The 17,864-nt window shown below is 42.0% G+C and overlaps 1 protein-coding gene across 1 annotated transcript in view; it reads right to left on the bottom strand.

The window, feature by feature from the left end:
* SPAG16 (sperm associated antigen 16) overlaps nucleotides 1–17,864 on the bottom strand; it is a 1,363,505-nt gene that overhangs the window by 1,303,547 nt on the left and 42,094 nt on the right. The window contains exons 4-5 of the mRNA XM_073646626.1: nucleotides 7,810–7,937; nucleotides 5,045–5,182 (exon numbers count right to left, since the gene is read on the bottom strand). Of these exons, the coding sequence (XP_073502727.1) occupies nucleotides 5,045–5,182; nucleotides 7,810–7,937 (266 nt within the window). The remainder of the gene's footprint in view (nucleotides 1–5,044; nucleotides 5,183–7,809; nucleotides 7,938–17,864) is intronic.

Here is a 17,864-nt window from a genome sequence, read left to right as displayed (position 1 = left end):
TTCTGGGACTTCTCCTGTTCTTCAGGATTTTTCAAAGACTCTGCCTAGTGGCTCTGAAATTTCCTCTGCTATCTTTTTCAGTACACTAGGATGTAATTCATCTGGACCAGGAGATTTAAATTCATTTAAATTAGCTAACTGTTCCCTCACCATCTTTCTATTTATTGATAGTGTGAATTATGTTATTCCTTTGATAGCACTGTGAAGATCAGTTGATGTTACATTGGCTTTCTTAGAGAACACAGATGCAACATAGGAATTTAAAAGTTTGGCCTTCTCAACATCATTTTTGACCACTTTCCCCCTCTTCATCCTGTAAAAATCCTTTAGCATCTTTGACTTTTCCTTTGCTTTTGACATACCACCAAAATCCCTTTTATTACTTTTGGTCTCCATTGCAAGCCTCACTTCATTATTGGCTTTAGCTCTTCTAAAGCTTGCCCTGCATTCCCTGAAGACAGCACTATATTCTTTTTATTTAGATATGCCCCCCTCTCTCCACTTAATATACATTTATTTTTTTTCCTTTTTAGCAAGTGATTAAAGTTCTGTGTTCATCAATCCTGGTCTATTTAAATGCTTCAAATTTTTCCTTCTTTTCGGGATTGTTACAGTAGTTTGACAATAAATGGCTTCACCCAACCAATAACCATGAGTGGAGAAAAAGTATTTTTGTTATCATTCATATTCTCTGAAACAAGACCAAGAAAGGAAAAATTCTGCCGGGGTATGTAAACTTTTGAGCACAACTGTATATAGGTAGTGTAATGCAGCGACTTGCTTGCATTACGGTAATGGTTCAGGATGTGTTTTCACTGACCATGTACCTCCCCCTCAGCTGACTGGTCACATGACTGTGACATCACACAGGTCCTTCTGTACACCGAAGGTCTGAACACATGACTGTGACATCAGCAAGGTCCTGTCTGTGTGTGTGTGTGCTACAGGATATATAAACCCTGGTTGATATGAGACAGGTGTGTTAGGCGTGAGGCCTGTTCCCATGTGGGACATCGTGATACAGTGAAGCCTGGCAGCCTGAAAGGTCGGGGCTGGATCTTGTGTAGATGCCAGTGGCCTTGGAGGGGAAACCAGCTTGGTGAAGAGCCTTGAAAGGCGCAGGCTGGATTTCAAGTGTGAAAGACATACCAGCAGTCTTAGAGGGAGCGACGGCTAGAGACCCCCATCTGGGAAGCCGCAAAGCCACAGTGGTGGCGAACCAAATGGACTGAAGCAGCTAAAACCCGGCAAAGGTAATACACTGCGTTATATGGACATTGATATGGACATTGCTATACTATTACCTTGCTGAAGGCTGTAACTTGGACCAAGTGGGCCTGTCTGCTACTTGAGAGACTCCCTGATGTTATGTGTGTAAACATGCCGGTGATATTCTAAGTTGGACTGTGTGATAAAGCAGTTTATGACAAATAATAAACGGCTGCAGTGTGAAATACCGGAAGGACATGGCATGTGTGCTTAATTTACTCGGTGCAGCGAGTATCCCCCAGTATGATGACTAGCGCTGCCTTACATGTGGTTCGAGAATGCGGGAACTGCAGTCCGGTTGCTAGAGGCAACTGCAGCCCGGTTGCTAGGGGCAATGGCACAGGACGACGAGTGTGGATACAAGCATCTTGCTGCGACTCGGCGGGGTCACAAAGGTGAAAGCATCTGGCTGCAACTCGGCGGGGTTGCGAAGGTTGTCGTCACACTCAAATCCGGTTTTGCTGTGGCTTGGCGGGGCCACGAAAATTTTTCCGGGGAAAGCGGTGAAGTGTCTAGTGTGAATAGCGTATCACGATGGCTGTGAATGGAGCAATATCCCCAGACGGGTTCGATGACCGGCTGCAAACGTCCTGCAGAAAAATGGAGGGTCCTGAAGAAATGCTGGAGCAGATAAAGATGGCTGTGAAGGGAGCAGCAAATGAGTCTGAAGCTATTGAGGGATTAAAGTGCCTGTCAAAACCGCAGCAGGAATTTGAGAAACGTCTACTGGACATGGTGCTGGAACCGCTGGAGCCGTGGGCACCGTATAGACGGGCGGCAGTAGACCATTCTGTGAACTCTCCGGGGGCGCCATTGTTGTCCCAGAGTGCCCGGGGAGGTGGTAAGAGCTGTGGTGAAAGGAGTCCTAAGACTATTGTTGATTTTTCTTGTAAAAATTCCCCTACCGGTGTGGTTGTTAAAAAGGGGGCGGAGTCTAAAAAAGGGGCGGTTGTTCAAAACAGCGTGGAGAATAGAAAATCAAAAAAAAATTCTAGTGGTGGGTTGGTACCGCCTAAAAATGACAATGTGACCGTTGATAATGGAGTAGCTCCAGTAGAAGGGGGTGACATCAAGGTGGGAGGTGACTTGTTGGTCCACGACACCATAGGGAGTGACGCAGACCCCACAACTGACGGTGACACTATAAAAATAGAAAGAGTTCAGTCAAAAGGGGCTAGACGAGGGGAGAGAGTCCCCCTCTCGTCGTCGACGGCGCAAGGGCCAGAAAAAGGTTGCTCCAGTAGTCTTGGCTGAAAGTGAAAATAAGGAAAATGTAATGCTGTGTGCCTTTGTTTCAAGTGTGGATCCTTCCTTAGAGGCAGAAGAGGAGGTGACGTTGCCAGTAGCAACCTCCGGTACAGTACTGAGACAGAAGGAGCTGACAGCCCTGAAAGAGGAGGTGGCCAGTGACCAAGAGCTGGAGCCTATCAGGCAGCAGTGTCAGAGTGACGTGCAGCAACTATGGGAAAACCTGGAGAATGTGTCCTCAGACCAGCGGAGCCTGGAGTCTGAACGGCAGAAATTATACCAGGTTGTGAGGAACCTACAGCGAGACCTGGAGGGAAGCAACCAGGAAAGTAACCAATGGAAGGAAATGTTCTACGAAGTTAAGGAGGACCGCCGCAAAATCAAAGAGGAGGTTTTTCAATTGGAAATTGACAAAGAGGAGTGTGAAGATGAGCTGTGCGAGGTGAAAGATTGCTTCTCTCTGGTACAGTTAGAGCTGTCTGCCCTCAAGGAGGCGCTGCAGGATGAAGTTTCTGGGCGTGAACAAAACCTAGTGCGACTGCGCAAACAGTTCAACCGGGAGCTGTGTGACTGCAAGAAGGAATGTGGTAAACGCAGTGGGGAACTGCAACAAATTAAGAGAGACTATGAGGATCTCCTCAGGGTTAAAGAAAAACTAGAGGATGATAAGGCGGATGCAGAGAACACGCGCCAAGTGGTTGAGACCACTCTGCAGGACACCCGTGAGGAAAATGGTGATCTCCGCAGAAAGACCCCTAGGTCTGGAAGCTCAGGTGAAGGAGCTGCAGACGTTCTGTGATACTCTCCAGAGGGCAGAGATGTGCCTTAAGGAAAGACTCAGCAAGATGGAAGCTGAGCGGGAAAAGATGGAGGAGTCTATCGGAGAAGCCACAGACCAGGGCCAGGAGTTGGCCGCTGGTGATGGGAGGTATGAAGCAGATACCTCCTCGAGTGATGTGAGCTCAGATGATTCGGTGGATGTAGGAGCTGAGATCAAGGAGCTCAAGGAGTCGCTACAAACCCATTGGAAGCAAGAGAAGCTTGAGAGACTGGCAGTTGAGAGCAGAGTGGGCGTATTGGAGACAGAGAGGTCTGAGAGAACTCTACTGTTAAAGGAACAGTTGAAGCAGGAAGAGCTTCAGAGACGGGCCACTGAGAGGCGAGTGGCGGAGCTAGAGGAAAAAGTTTCCGGGCTCAAAAGTCGCCTGACAAAGTATCACTCAGTGAACGAGGCCTCCTTGGAGAAGGAAAAGGGCAAACACGTTGCACTCACTCCCTTATACCATGAGAAGGTGGACCTGAGGAGAGCTAAGAGAGGGTTAACGGAAGATAAATATGAAATGGAAGTAGTCAGGATGGAAATTCGTGAATTTGTAGCTGTGAGTCAGCTCAGGGGAAGCATACAGGGTGAAGAAGCTGAAAGTCAGTTGTCCCTGAAACCTGAGCTGGTTGATCGTCTGGAAACCACTGGTGAGACAGAAACGTCTCGTTACAAATGCCTCATAGATGTACCCGAGGATTTGAGGGAAGAATGCACCAGTGAGTCCGTGCATGAGGAGTTTAAGAAGGCTGTGGGAGCCTGTAAGGTGTCCTTGACCTCAGAAGCTAAAACAGCTGGTGGTCCTGTCCACGACCGAAGTCACAGTGAAGAGGGTGGCTATCCTAAGTGACATGCACTGGCGATGTATTCGCACGAAGCGGGTTCTCCGGTTGAAGACGGAACAAGCCGTTAGACAACTGGAGCTTATGAGAAAAGCTCACAGTCTGTGGGAAGAGGTCATCCGGGTGCCTCATGTTCTGGTGAGAAAGCTCATTGGGAGAAATGGTCGAGCCATGCAGATGATTGTCAAGAAGTCTGGTGTGATGAAAGTAAGCAGTCCACGTGATCGTCAGGACTGGATACCAGATGAAGACGGCATGGTGTCATTCTCCGCTGTAGGAACGGAAAAAAGTCTTGCATATGTGCACATGCTGATGGAGTACCGAGTGACCTACCTGCGAGAGGTGGAACAGTTAAATCTTGCTAGACTGCGAGTGGATAGACAGCATCATCTGAGTAGCAGAAGATGGCAGCCGTCTAGAAATGGTGAGGCTAGACAGAGAAAGGGCCCCCTAAATAACAGAACAACTATAACTGGAGTTAGGGACCTTTCAAGCTGTTCTGAGAGTAGTGGGCGTGGGTTTAGAGGTAGTGAGCCCTCCAGTAACTCAGGTTTGAGAGGCCAATACAAAAGACCCAATAGAGTACAGGACAGTACGGAGTCTAATCTGCAGTGTGAAATACCGGAAGGACATGGCATGTGTGCTTAATTTACTCGGTGCAGCGAGTATCCCCCAGTATGATGACTAGCGCTGCCTTACAGTAGTTATCTACTGGCCTGGTGTTAAAGTACAATTATGTGAAATAAAAAAAATTAGCGGGAGAAATTAACCCATTAAAACATTTATGAAAAGTACATACTCATTCCTCATCTAATGTGGAACACGTTGCATGTAAAATAACTTATATAAAATAAGTGGTTTGCACCTTGCAGCAAGTTTGTAGGTTTCCACTTCTTTCTTCAAACTCTTTATCCCGGAGTCTAGCATCTGGTTGTGAGCATAAACATCTGAGACAAAACCAACAGCTTCTGGCTGCAGGAGGCCCTTCTGCATCATTTCATACCTAAAGGAATGGCAAGTAACTCTCATTATTCTCTGTGACAATGAAAGAATTGTTACAGGCCAGACGCATTCATATTTTGCTAAATATTAACCAGTTATTACCAAGCTATGAACGCTAGTGAGCCCAACAAAGAATGACAACTTTTGGCACGAAAGTGTGACTTCTGCATCTACGGACCAGTAGTAAAGTTTCTCAGAATCTTTATTATCTTTTGATGGTGCAGAATATTCAGCAAACATTTTATCAACATATACAATATGGATAAAAGAATACCGATCTATAATGACACCTCATTCTAAATCCATAGGCATAAACAGCTATAAACAACTTCCACTCTACTGGGAAGGTTTTTTGAAAAATTTTCAAGTAGGTCTGTGGGAATTTCTGCTCATTCGTCCAAAAGAACATTTGTGAGGTCAGAAAGTGATGTTGGGGCTCACAATCTCTGTTCTAGTTCATATGAAAGGTGATCGATGGGGTTGGGATTACAGCTCCTCAAGCTCTTCCACCCCAAACCACGCCTTTATGGACCTTGCTTTCTGCACTGGGGCACAGTCATGCTAAAATAGAAAAGGTCCTTCCCCAAACGGTTCCCACAAAGTTAAAAGCATACCACCAGACTGCCAGATAGAGAAGGAGAAGTCATTACTCTACAGAACGCATTTCCACTGATCCAGAGTCCAGCGGCGGCTGCTCTACAAAACTGCAACACTTGGCATTGTGTTTGGTGATGTAAGGCTTGCATGTAGCTGCTCGACCATGGAAAATCATGCCATGAAGTTCCCGAAAGGGGCACAGTTTTTGTGTTGATGTTATTAGCTGCAGTGCTCCAAACTTTCTCTGACATTGAGTAAGTTGAGCGCTGGCGACTTTTATGCATTATGTGCCTGAGCACTCGGCGACCTCTCTGTTCAACTTTACTCTGTCACTTTGTGGCCGAGTTGCCGCGACTAATAAACGCTTCCACTCTTCAATGATGTCACTCAGAGTATTACAGTGCCATGCTTAAATTCAGTGCGGTCTTTAGAATAAGCCATCTTTTCATAAATGTTAGTAAAGGCAGACTGCATGGCTAGGTAATAGATTTTATACTCCTGTGTCAAATGGACAAAATGAAAAAATGGAATTCAATGATTAAGAGGTGTGTCCCAATACTTAAAATTCTCAGTCAGTTTCCGGTGTGAATTTGTTCCTGTAGAATGTGGATGAGGTTTAACTAAGATCCCATCTACTTTGTTGCTATTATAAAATGTCAATTTTTCAACCAAAATCCAGACGGAATGTTCACAGTGTATCCACTATCAGTGATCAAACACACAAATTCCTTGAGGCTTACCTTCCGAATTATTGGAATACTGACCTTTTGGACTTTCCCATCATACATCCTTAGACATAATAATTGGACGTGCAGTTAAAAAAGTTAATACATGGTGAATTAAATGCCCCCATACACATTAGACTAAATGTCAGCTGAACCTGCTAACAAGTTCACATAGCAATCTAATGTTGCGCTGGCCAACTAATCATCAGGGGAGATGTCGACTACAGATCGCATTTTTGTCTTGGAGATAAGTCGTTGGCCGACATGTAAGCAGGTGGCTTTCGCATACAGAGCACATGAGCTCTCAGCCTTACGAGTGTTACTTTGTACGGAAGAGTAGGCTAAGATGGCTTTCAGTTGAAAGATCGTCCAAGGCATCGTTCAGCCAACGACCATCTAAAGTGTATGGCCAGCCTAAAGCCTCATATGTGCAGTCGACCTCCATGGTGAATGGACAGTACAAAAACAATGGAACTTGCACTTTAGCCAATTTCTATTTATCCCAAAACTGATCAGAGAGAGCCAAACAGTCACCGCCTCTCTACCTAGTAAATAGTACTCCTATTCTTCATATTAATAATAATTTTTCTATAGTGCCAACATATTCCGGAGTACTTTACATGGGGGACATAGTAGTTCGAACCCTACTATGTGCTGGGAAAGCCCCTTTAAATAGGATTATACTGGAAACATTACATTAATGGATGCAATGCATTAAACCCTACCAGAGTTAAAACAGGAAATTTGTCTAAATTATTAAGTTATATTCAAGTCTCTTCTGTTTTACTTTGTAGCTATTGTATATAAATAAAATGTTTTAGCAAGCCTGTGATCCGACTAGAGTAAATGCCACTGGCACATTATTATCTAAGGGCAGCGATCCATGCTCCCTCTGGCATGTAGCATCTGTTTCCTTTGGAACCATGCACCGTGATAGTAACATGGCACCATCTCTCACAGATTGTACGCTAGATGTCTGCCAATTCTAAAGAAGATGCAGCAATACACAGATTTACTTTCTCGCTGCACATGTTCTATACAATAATGTTCAAGCTTTAAGTAAAATGTTCCGTCCTTGAAAAGTTTTTCTCTCTAAAGTTAAGCAAGTACATAAATGTTTGCCTTCTGCCAAGTTGTTTCTATCCAGCAATTTTATGTTGCTAAATCTTCCTGCCAACCAATATTTTTAGCATTATTTTTTCTGCATCTTCTAGAGTTCAGTAATAACGACAATGTAATGGCGAGCCTTAAACAATTTTTCCTGGCTTTTAGGACCTTCAGAAGTTTCAGAAATAAGTAAACCTACCATTCTGTCTGAAAGCATTCCAAGGTTTTCATCATCCCCATTTTAATCAGAAAATTGCGAAGAAAATCATCCACTACTTCAGGCTTGTGAGACACAGGTCGCTGGGAAGAAAGAGGGGATCCTTGAGACTGTAAAAAGGGAAAAAATAATTATTGTTTATAGACAATAAGTGGGTCCGTCAGAGTGAAAATATCAGACTCCAATTATTAGATTACTGTATACTCTTTCAGTTGTTTTGACATTGTTTGATTCAAAACAAGTTTTCACACTGTGACCAGAAGGTGCTATCCATGTCCATCATGTGGATGATAGTAACACACTAGTTTTCTTGAGAATTACAATCTTTATGAACACTACAAAGACTGTTCCCACTCCACAGTAAATTAAAGGGGTTGTCCACTACTCGGACAACCCCTTCTCAATCACTATATTTCACCCTTGTAAAATAGCAGACAATATTCACCTCCTGTGCAGGTTCCGTTCCAGCGATGTCGACGCCTGCTCTCCCGGGGCTCATGTGACAGTGTGATATTGTGCGAGCACTGCAGACAGTCAGCGGTCTCTTCATTCTCGCTTCCTTTGGATGTAACTGACATCTGGAGAAAGTCAGAGAGCGGCAGCAACTCTCACTTCTTCCAGATGTCAGTTTTGTCCAAAGAAAGTGAGAGTAAGGCGGACACCAGTTCCTACGTGTGCTCACCCACCAATTTTAATCCTTGTCTGTATTTTCGAGTTTATCCGTACATTGTTGTTTTTATGAATTGTACTTAACAATAATTAAAATATAATTAACTTTATGAAGTACAATTCAGAAAAACAACAATGTACAGATAAACCCGGCAATACAGAAAAGGATTAAAACTGGTGGGTGAGCAACTGTAGGAACCACATTAATACAAGGTATAATGTATAAATCACAAATAAATATGGAGTAAAAGTAATATGAATTAATATTTAGGGATGTGTGCCAGGACAAAAGTTAAGCATACCAATAATTAAAATAACATGACATTATGCATTTTTTTCAACGCTGGTCATCTCACGTCACAAATGTTGGAACGTTTTGAGCCAAAAGCAAAAGATAATGGCAGAATACGTCTCTATGTCAACTTATGTGCCGACATGCATCCCAATCAGAATTTTAATGTGTTGTCTGAAAACGGAACAAGGTGTGTGGAATCGAGGTAACTATACGATACCAGAAACTTCTGCAAAGCTCCGGAAGCCCACAAGTATACATGCTCTTCAAAAGTTAAAATTGCATCAAGATCCCAAACCAGCACAAAACTGGAGATGAGCTTTGGAAAGTGTATTTGACACCATATTTCACAAAACAAACTGGATAAGCTATTAAAAAGAATTATTAGGCCGATGTATTTCCTTTGAAAATTCATCTGAGAATGGCTGCATAACTTTTTTCCTTCGGATATTAAAATGAGCATTTTTGCTAGAGCTGGACTCTAAATATGCTCAATCTGGAAGGAAAATATTTAAACAGAATATAAAAGATAGAAAATTTTGTTTTCATGGCAAGTACACTAGGACTAAGAACTATCGTGCATGACATTTGTATTGTGAATCTAGGGACTGCTTTGAAAAGAGTAAAATTAATACTGTGAGTAAGCACACGCAGTGTTCACTACTGAACATTGAGGCACATGCAATGAAAGATTACATCCTGACACAAGTGCCAGCGTCAAGACGTTCTTTGTGGGCGGAGTTAGCGCACAATTTGTACGGCCCCAGAAGGAGGTTATAAATACAGTTATGGCCGAAAGTGTTGGCACCCTTGAAATTGTTCCAGAAAATGAAGTATTTCTCCCAGAAAACTATTGCAATTACACATGTTTTGTTATACATGTTTATTTCCTTTGTACTTATTGGAATAACACAAAAAAAAACCGGTAAATTGGACATAATTTCACACGTAACCCCAAAAAAGGACCGGACAAAATTGTTACCCCTTTCCAAAATTGTGGGTAAACAACTTTATTTTAAGCATGCTGGTTTAAACTCACCTGTGGGCAATATGAAAATAACAACTGAAACCAGATAAAAATATGAGAAGTTGACTCAATCTTTGCATTCTGTGCCACACTAAGCATGGAGAACAGAAAGAGGAGAAAAGAACTGTGAGGACTTGAGAACCAAAATAGTTGACCAATATAAACAATCTCAATGTTACAAGTCCATCTCTAGAGATCTTGATGTTCCTATGTTGATGGTGCACACCAAAATTAAGAAGTTTACAACCAATGGCACTGTAGCTAATCTCCCTAGACGTGGATTGCAGAGAAAAATTGATGAAAGGTTGCAACGCAGGATAGTCCGGATGGTGGATAAGCAGCCCCAATCAAGTTCCAAATAAATTCAAGCTGTCCTGCAGGCTCAGGGCGCATTAGTGTCAGCGAGAACAATCCGTCGACATTTGAATGAAATGAAATGCTATGGCAGGAGACCTAGGAGGACCCCACTGGTGACAGAGACATAAACAGCTAGGCTGCAGTTTGATAAATGTATGTGAGTAAGCCAAAATCCTTCTAGGAAAGTGTCTTGTGGACAAATGAGACCAAGATAGAACTTTTTGGCAAAGCGCATCATTCTACTGTTTACCGAAAATGGAATGAGGCCTACAAAGAAGAGAACACAGTACCTACAGTCAAATATGGTGGAGGTTCTAAGATGTTTTGCAGTTGTTTTGCTGCCTCTGGGACTGGGTGTCTTGATTGTGTGCAAGGCATCATGAAATCTGAAGACTACCAAAAGATTTTGAGTCGCAATGTAGTGCACAGTGTCAGAAAGCTGGGTTTGGTCCTAGGTCATGAGTCTTCCAGCAGGACAATGACCCCAAACATACTTCAAGAAGCACCCAGAAACGGATGGAAACAAATCGCTGGAGAGTTCTAAAGTGGCAACAATGAGTCCGGATCTAAATCCCATTGAACACCTGTGGAGAGATTTTAAAATTGCTGTTGGGAGAAGGTGCGTTCAAATATGAGAGACCTGGAGTAGTTCGCAAAAGAACAGTGATCCAAAATTCCAATTGAAAGGTGTAAGAAGCTTGTTGATGGTTATAGGAAGCGACTGATTGAAGTTATTTATTCCAAAGGGTGTGCAACCAAATAAGATGAAGGTGCCAACAATTTTGGCCAGCCCATTTTTGCGGTTTTATGTGAAATTATGTCCAATTTGCATTTTCTCTCTGCTTTGTGTTGATCCAAAACACACAAAGGAAATAAACATATGTATAACAAAACGGGTAATTGCAATAAGTTTCTGGGAGAAATACTTCATTTTCTGGAACAATTTTAAGGGTGCCAACACTTTCGACCATGACTGTATACAAATGGCCCTTGGCAGAAAAAAAGTTCCCCACCCCTGCTTTACAATATTTATTTATATTCAATAGTAGATGCATTTATTAGGGTTTACTGCGGCATTATATCAGGTTTTTCACCTGTCTAGCAACTTTCTTCATCTTGCATCATGTTTACCGATTAATAGTTGCTTGTTTTACTATGCAATTTTGTCATACTACTGGAGAAGCTCTTAAAACATTAAGTTTATCATCTCCTAAAATTCTTATGAAATATGAGCTGAAAGCAATGTTATCAATAAGACATTTCATGGCAGAGCATTGACTGCACTAAATGCCAATTGCTTATAGGCGGTTGTTAGTTCCAGAGCAGGACTGCAATTTGCATTTAAATCATAAAAAAAAGTTACTTAAATGCGAGACAGGAATATTTGGCCATAAAACTAAATTATTTTACCATCACAGATGCTATGTGCTTTCCAGTGGTTCAAATACATATACAGTAAAGGTGAAATCTAACATATTTAGGCATCATTAAACAGTATCTAGATACCTATCTGAAACATGGACCTAATTAAGATACCCTGAAGATTGTACAAGACAATTATCTGATGGCGACCGAGCAATCGGCAATCACCACAAGCTTTCTCTGTAGGTTATTAAATTCCAACTAATGTAATAGCAGGCAATTCTAACCATGTCTTCTTGACATGACGTCATAATAAAAAGAAAGTGTAGTTTCACACTGTCCTAGTGACAAGATTACATGTTGTGAGTTAATTAGAGGCATCAAATTATTAATGCAAAATCTCATTAAATGTTCTCATGCAGTTTAGTCATTGACAGAATCACTATGCATTCAGGCAGCAGGTGAGCCTTATGACGGACGTGTCTACAAAGCACAGTGTGGTATCTTTTACAAGATGTGAGATGTAAGAAAAAAGTCTATAACAACTTATATCCATTGCAAAAAAAAAAAAAAAAAATTGTTTTACACAGCGGCATTCATTTCTACACTTGAGGTTGTTTGCTACTAGAACTTGTGCTGTTACCATCACTATATCATCCTAAGTGTGCCGTGGTTATCCGATCTCATAGTGGCATATCGGTGACAAACCGATACAGGACACGCTAAGGCATATTCGGTGTTGGTTTGTCACACCGGCATGCTAGAGCATTTACATATTTGGGCTGATAGAAGGTGACTTGATGCTTAATTGTTAATACTGTTGAGAACACGGTGGCCTGCACTCACCAGCCTGGGAATGGGGTTGAGAGAGAACTATGCCATGCCACCCACTCACCAGTGTAGCATAGAGTGGCTCCTGCTACTCTCACAGTCAGTGCCCACATTGAAGTGCTGTACAGGATTGCACAGTGCAATTGGGCAGTACCGCGAGGGTAAAGCGCTTGGTCGTCCAAAGGTGCTCCACTGTGCCCTGCACTCAGCAGTGTAACAGTGCGGCTCGTTAGACTTGTCTGTAGTTTGGCATTGTTGCCCCTACTTTGCCGACCCGTGGCCGGCCACTTTTATGCTGTATTCTCTGCCCATATCAAAGAGCTACAGGGGGATGCACAGCATTATGTGGGTACCATGCTGGGGAGGGTGGTGCTCATCGAGTTCTGTGCATACCAGTTGCTGCTGCATTTAGCGCCCACACTGAAGCGCTGTAAAGGAGTGTACAGCATGATGTGGGTGCTAGCAAGCACAAGGGGGTGCATGTTTAGATGCTTCCTGATGCCGAAGCACAGGTGGGGTGCTGGGTATTCACCTCTCAGATCAGTGGTGCCAGTACTCATTAGATCCAGCAGCATTCAGCTTATGCATTGAAGCACTGAGGGAAGGGTGGAGAAGAAGGCCTTGTCATCCAATTATACCCTGTGTGTACAATTGTACCCTGTGCCCAGCACTGAGCTAGGACAGAGCTGATCCTGCTGCACCCAGTACACATAAAGAAGAGCTATACAGGAATATACAGCATGATGTGGGCAGTGAGAAATAAGCAGAGCGCGGCGCCTGCTACAATAACAATGACTGGATTGCAGAGGGACCTCCACGTTTGTTTTGTTCTGAGTATTTTGTGCATTCAAAATAGATGGTGCCTTCGCACTACAACTATTATTCCTACTCTCACTCTCACCAATTTACAGGACCATGGATATTTATACATTTTCCTGGGACAAGAACTTTGCCCTTAAAAGGGAATCTGTCAGCAGGTTTTTGCTACATAATCTGAGGACTGCATGAGGTAGGTGTTATAACACAGAATTCAACAATGTGTCACATGTCAAGCTGTGTGCCGAGTATTTACATTGAAGATTTTATCACCTGGTGATTATCATTGATGTGAGCTTGCAAGTCTGGCTCCACCCACTCCTCTGATAAGTAGCTCACTGTCTATAGACAATGTACATAAAGAGCCTGGTGGGGGCAGGGATAGCTCTGGTGCATTGCTAAATCTAAAAACTCTGTCAGAACTACTGCATCATTGGATTTAGGGTCTCTGTCAACACCAGGCTGCCTCAGAAGAGGTAGCAGAAACCTGCTGACAGATTCCCTTTAAATGTATGCATTTCCTATTATAGTCACCGTCCTAGGACAGGCCGTCATCTAGTCTATAATACACACTGTATGCATAAGTATAAATAGCTTCCACTTATAAATTCCAGTGGTTGCCCCTAAGCCTGTTGTTCATGGTGGACTATAATTTTTCTATAAAACACAGACTACAGAAAGTCAAGAAAAAGGTACTAGCGTGTCAGTAGGGGAAACTGGTTATACTTTCAGACAGGGCTGAGAAGTTGCAGTAAGTTTCGGGTGGATTAGGTAGAAAAATATCAGCTGAAGCTTTAAAAAAACAACAACAATATCGGTCAATTTATAACTTTCATAGGAATATAGAAAAGTTTAGAACCATTACCATGATTCACTGTATGCATCATGCATTTTTCTAAATTCATTTTTCTAAATACACGGTGCCTACAATGAAACATAGTGGAGGCAGTGTCCTTATGTGGCTGCATGAGTGCTGCTGGTGTCAGGGAGCTATATTTCATTGACGGCATCATGAATTCACAGATGTACTGCTCTATATTGAGAGACAAGATTCTACAATCACTCCGTGCTCTTGGTAGACGTAACAATGATCCAAAACACACATCTAAGGTCACTGTTGCATTTCTGATGAAGAACAGTGTGAAAGTGATTCAGTGGCCAAGTATGTCTCCTGATCTGAGCCCAACTGAACACCTATGGGAAATCCTGAAGAAACAAGTTGTCATCACTCTCCATACAGCACCCAGACTCTAACAGGTCGTTCTTGAAGAATGAAAACATATAGATGTTACAATAAGTTGCCAACTTGTTCATTCCATTCCTAGAAGACTTGGTGCTGTCATTAAAAACCATAGAGATCATACAAAATACTAGATTTAGTAGTTTTTGATGTGGGGTGCATTTGCTTCAGCTAATTAGATGGCTGCAGATTTGCTCATCCGAGATAATTGGGCCGATAATGTAAATGACATTCTGATAAAACTCTGATCCGAGTGTGATCTGATTCTCTTGGATGAGCGAATCAGAGAACACTCTAAGGAGAAGATGGAGAACAAAATTTCTCCATTTTGTGAGTCCGCGGAAATCGGACTGCATTCAGATGTCATCTGAGTGCACAGTCTGATGTTTTCCACACATGTAGATTTGAATGGGTAAGTGGCATCCAATTTCAATGTGAAATTGCAACATACTGAGATTTAAAAAACGGATATCACTAGTCGGATGTTTATGCTGCTGTGAAAGAGCCCAAAAACTGAAGATTTGTAATTAACGATAATATAACTTTCCTTTCATATTATGAAAAAATTCTATGAAACTCAGTCTTGTCAAAATTTTGGAAATTGTTCTTGTATTCGATGAGATATTGAATAAAATCTTACTTTAAGGGCTCGTTCACACAAACATGTTTTCAGTCTGAGTGCTGTCCATGAAAAAAACCCCAAAGAAACAAACAGCCAAACAGCACTCGGACTAACGTCATTCAGTGCGGAGGTGCGGATGAGCAATTTCCTTCACTGACCAAATCTGTGTGTGAAAAATATTGAAGCATGCACTAGATTCTTCTATGGGTAGAAACAAGACTCACCCAATCAAGTCTGTGGAAATGCAAAAAAAATAAAAATCGGATGCCACAGTATAGCATCCGATTATTACAGATACATTGCAATTCTGTAACATAGGAAACTGTAAATGATCCTGTAAATGATTAATATCTGCTGCTGTAAAAAAACAAACCAATTGCACACGGATGACAAGTGAAAAAAAAAAAAAATTGTCCCACTTCTCTGAATAAAACTCTGAATGATTTTTTTATATATTTGTGTGAACCTAGCCTTAAAAGGGGGTGTACTCATTCATGTTCATGTGTGCATAGATAGATATATATATATATATATATATATATATATACAGTGCAGACCAAAAGTTTGGACACACCTTCTCATTTAAAGATTTTTCTGTATTTTCATGACTATGAAAATTGTACATTCACACTGAAGGCATCAAACTATGAATTAACACATGTGGAATGATATACTTAACAAAAAAGTGTGAATAAACTGAAAATATGTCTTATATTCTAGGTTCTTCAAAGTAGCCACCTTTTGCTTTGATGACTGCTTTGCACACTCTTGGCATTCTCTTGATGAGCTTCAAGTGGTAGTCACCGGAAATCGTCTTCCAACAATCTTGAAGGAGTTCCCAGAGATGCTTAGCACTTGTTGGCCCTTTTGCCTTCACTCTGCGGTCCAGCTCACCCCAAACCATCTCGATTGGGTTCAGGTCTGGTGACTGTGGAGGCCAGGTCATCTGGCGTAGCACCCCATCACTCTCCTTCTTGGTCAAATAGCCCTTACACAGCCTGGAGGTGTGTTTGGGGTCATTGTCCTGTTGAAAAATAAATGATGGTCCAACTAAACGCAAACCGGATGGAATAGCATGCCACTGCAAGGTGCTGTGGTAGTCATGCTGGTTCAGTATGCCTTCAATTTTGAATAAATCCCCAACAGTGTCACCAGCAAAGCACCCCCACACCATCACACCTCCTCCTCCATGCTTCACGGTGGGAACCAGGCATGTAGAGTCCATCCGTTCACCTTTTCTGCGTCGCACAAAGACACGGTGGTTGGAACCAAAGATCTCAAATTTGGACTCATCAGACCAAAGCACAGATTTCCACTGGTCTAATGTCCATTCCTTGTGTTCTTTAGCCCAAACAAGTCTCTTCTGCTTGTTGCCTGTCCTTAGCAGTGGTTTCAGGCCTGCTGCACAAAGTCTCCTCTTAACAGTTGTTGTAGAGATGTGTTTGCTGCTAGAACTCTGTGTGGCATTGACCTGGTCTCTAATCTGAGCTGCTGTTAACCTGCGATTTCTGATAAACTTATCCTCAGAAGCAGAGGTGACTCTTGGTCTTCCTTTCCTGGGGCGGTCCTCATGTGAGCCAGTTTCTTTGTAGCGCTTGATGGTTTTTGCAACTGCACTTGGGGACACTTTCAATGTTTTCCCAATTTTTCAGACTGACTGACCTTCATTTCTTAAAGTAATGATGGCCACTCGTTTTTCTTTACTTAGCTGCTTTTTTCTTGCCATAATACAAATTCTAACAGTCTATTCAGTAGGACTATCAGCTGTGTATCCACCTGACTTCTGCACAACACAACTAATTGTCCCAACCCCATTTATAAGGCAAGAAATCTCACTTATTAAACCTGACAGGGCACACCTGTGAAGTGAAAACCATTTCCGGTGACTACCTCTTGAAGCTCATCAAGAGAATGCCAAGAGTGTGCAAAGCAGTCATCAAAGCAAAAGGTGGCTACTTTGAAGAACCTAGAATATAAGACATATTTTCAGTTGTTTCACACTTTTTTTGTTAAGTATATAATTCCACATGTGTTAATTCATAGTTTTGATGCCTTCAGTGTGAATGTACAATTTTCATAGTCATGAAAATACAGAAAAATCTTTAAATGAGAACGTGTGTCCAAACTTTTGGTCTGTACTGTATATATATATACACACACACACACACACACACACGTACATATACAGAAAGTAGATCTCCTGGTTAAACCACTAGGAGGATCTCTTGCTTTAACACAGAAGTGAAATAACGATTTGTATTTCATCGTTTGTCAGAAACCTTCTCTTGTAAGTCAATTGTGGTCTTGCACACTTCCTGACAGTTAACATCCACTTTAACTATTTTTTTTGACATCCTCTTTAGTCCAGAGCAAGGTAGAGATGAAGAGGCGTAAAGTATTCTGTTTTCTGAAGAAGTCATAGTTGTAGAAGTCTAATTAATAACTAAGCATAGCCATCATCAATATTCTGGGAAATTAAAGCACCAGGAATAAAAAACAAAACAACATCCTATGTAATCCACATTTGCATATATCTAGTCCACTGACAGGTCATTTAACTCAAGAGTCCACAAAAAACTGATGCCTATCTAAAGAAAAAAAAAACTTTGTCCATCTGCTCTAAGAGGCCCTGCCAGTTCTCTATGTTGTCTTTCCAGATACTAAAATTTCTAAAAATCCTCCCAACTTTGATTGTCATACACAAGGCAATTTTTCATTTTTTCTCTCAATATCTTCGTTGACCAGAAACAAGGAAAATAAATGCAAAGCTGTATAATGACGTCCACTACAGCTATTCATCATATTCCAGCCGTGAAGCCAT

The sequence above is a fragment of the Phyllobates terribilis genome, unplaced genomic scaffold (assembly GCF_046119375.1).
Source record: "Phyllobates terribilis strain yellow unplaced genomic scaffold, ASM4611937v1 Scaffold_9__5_contigs__length_417890890, whole genome shotgun sequence".
Lineage (NCBI taxonomy): Eukaryota > Metazoa > Chordata > Amphibia > Anura > Dendrobatidae > Phyllobates > Phyllobates terribilis.
Note: the sequence above shows the minus strand (reverse complement) of the source record. Positions and strands in the feature narration are given on the sequence as shown.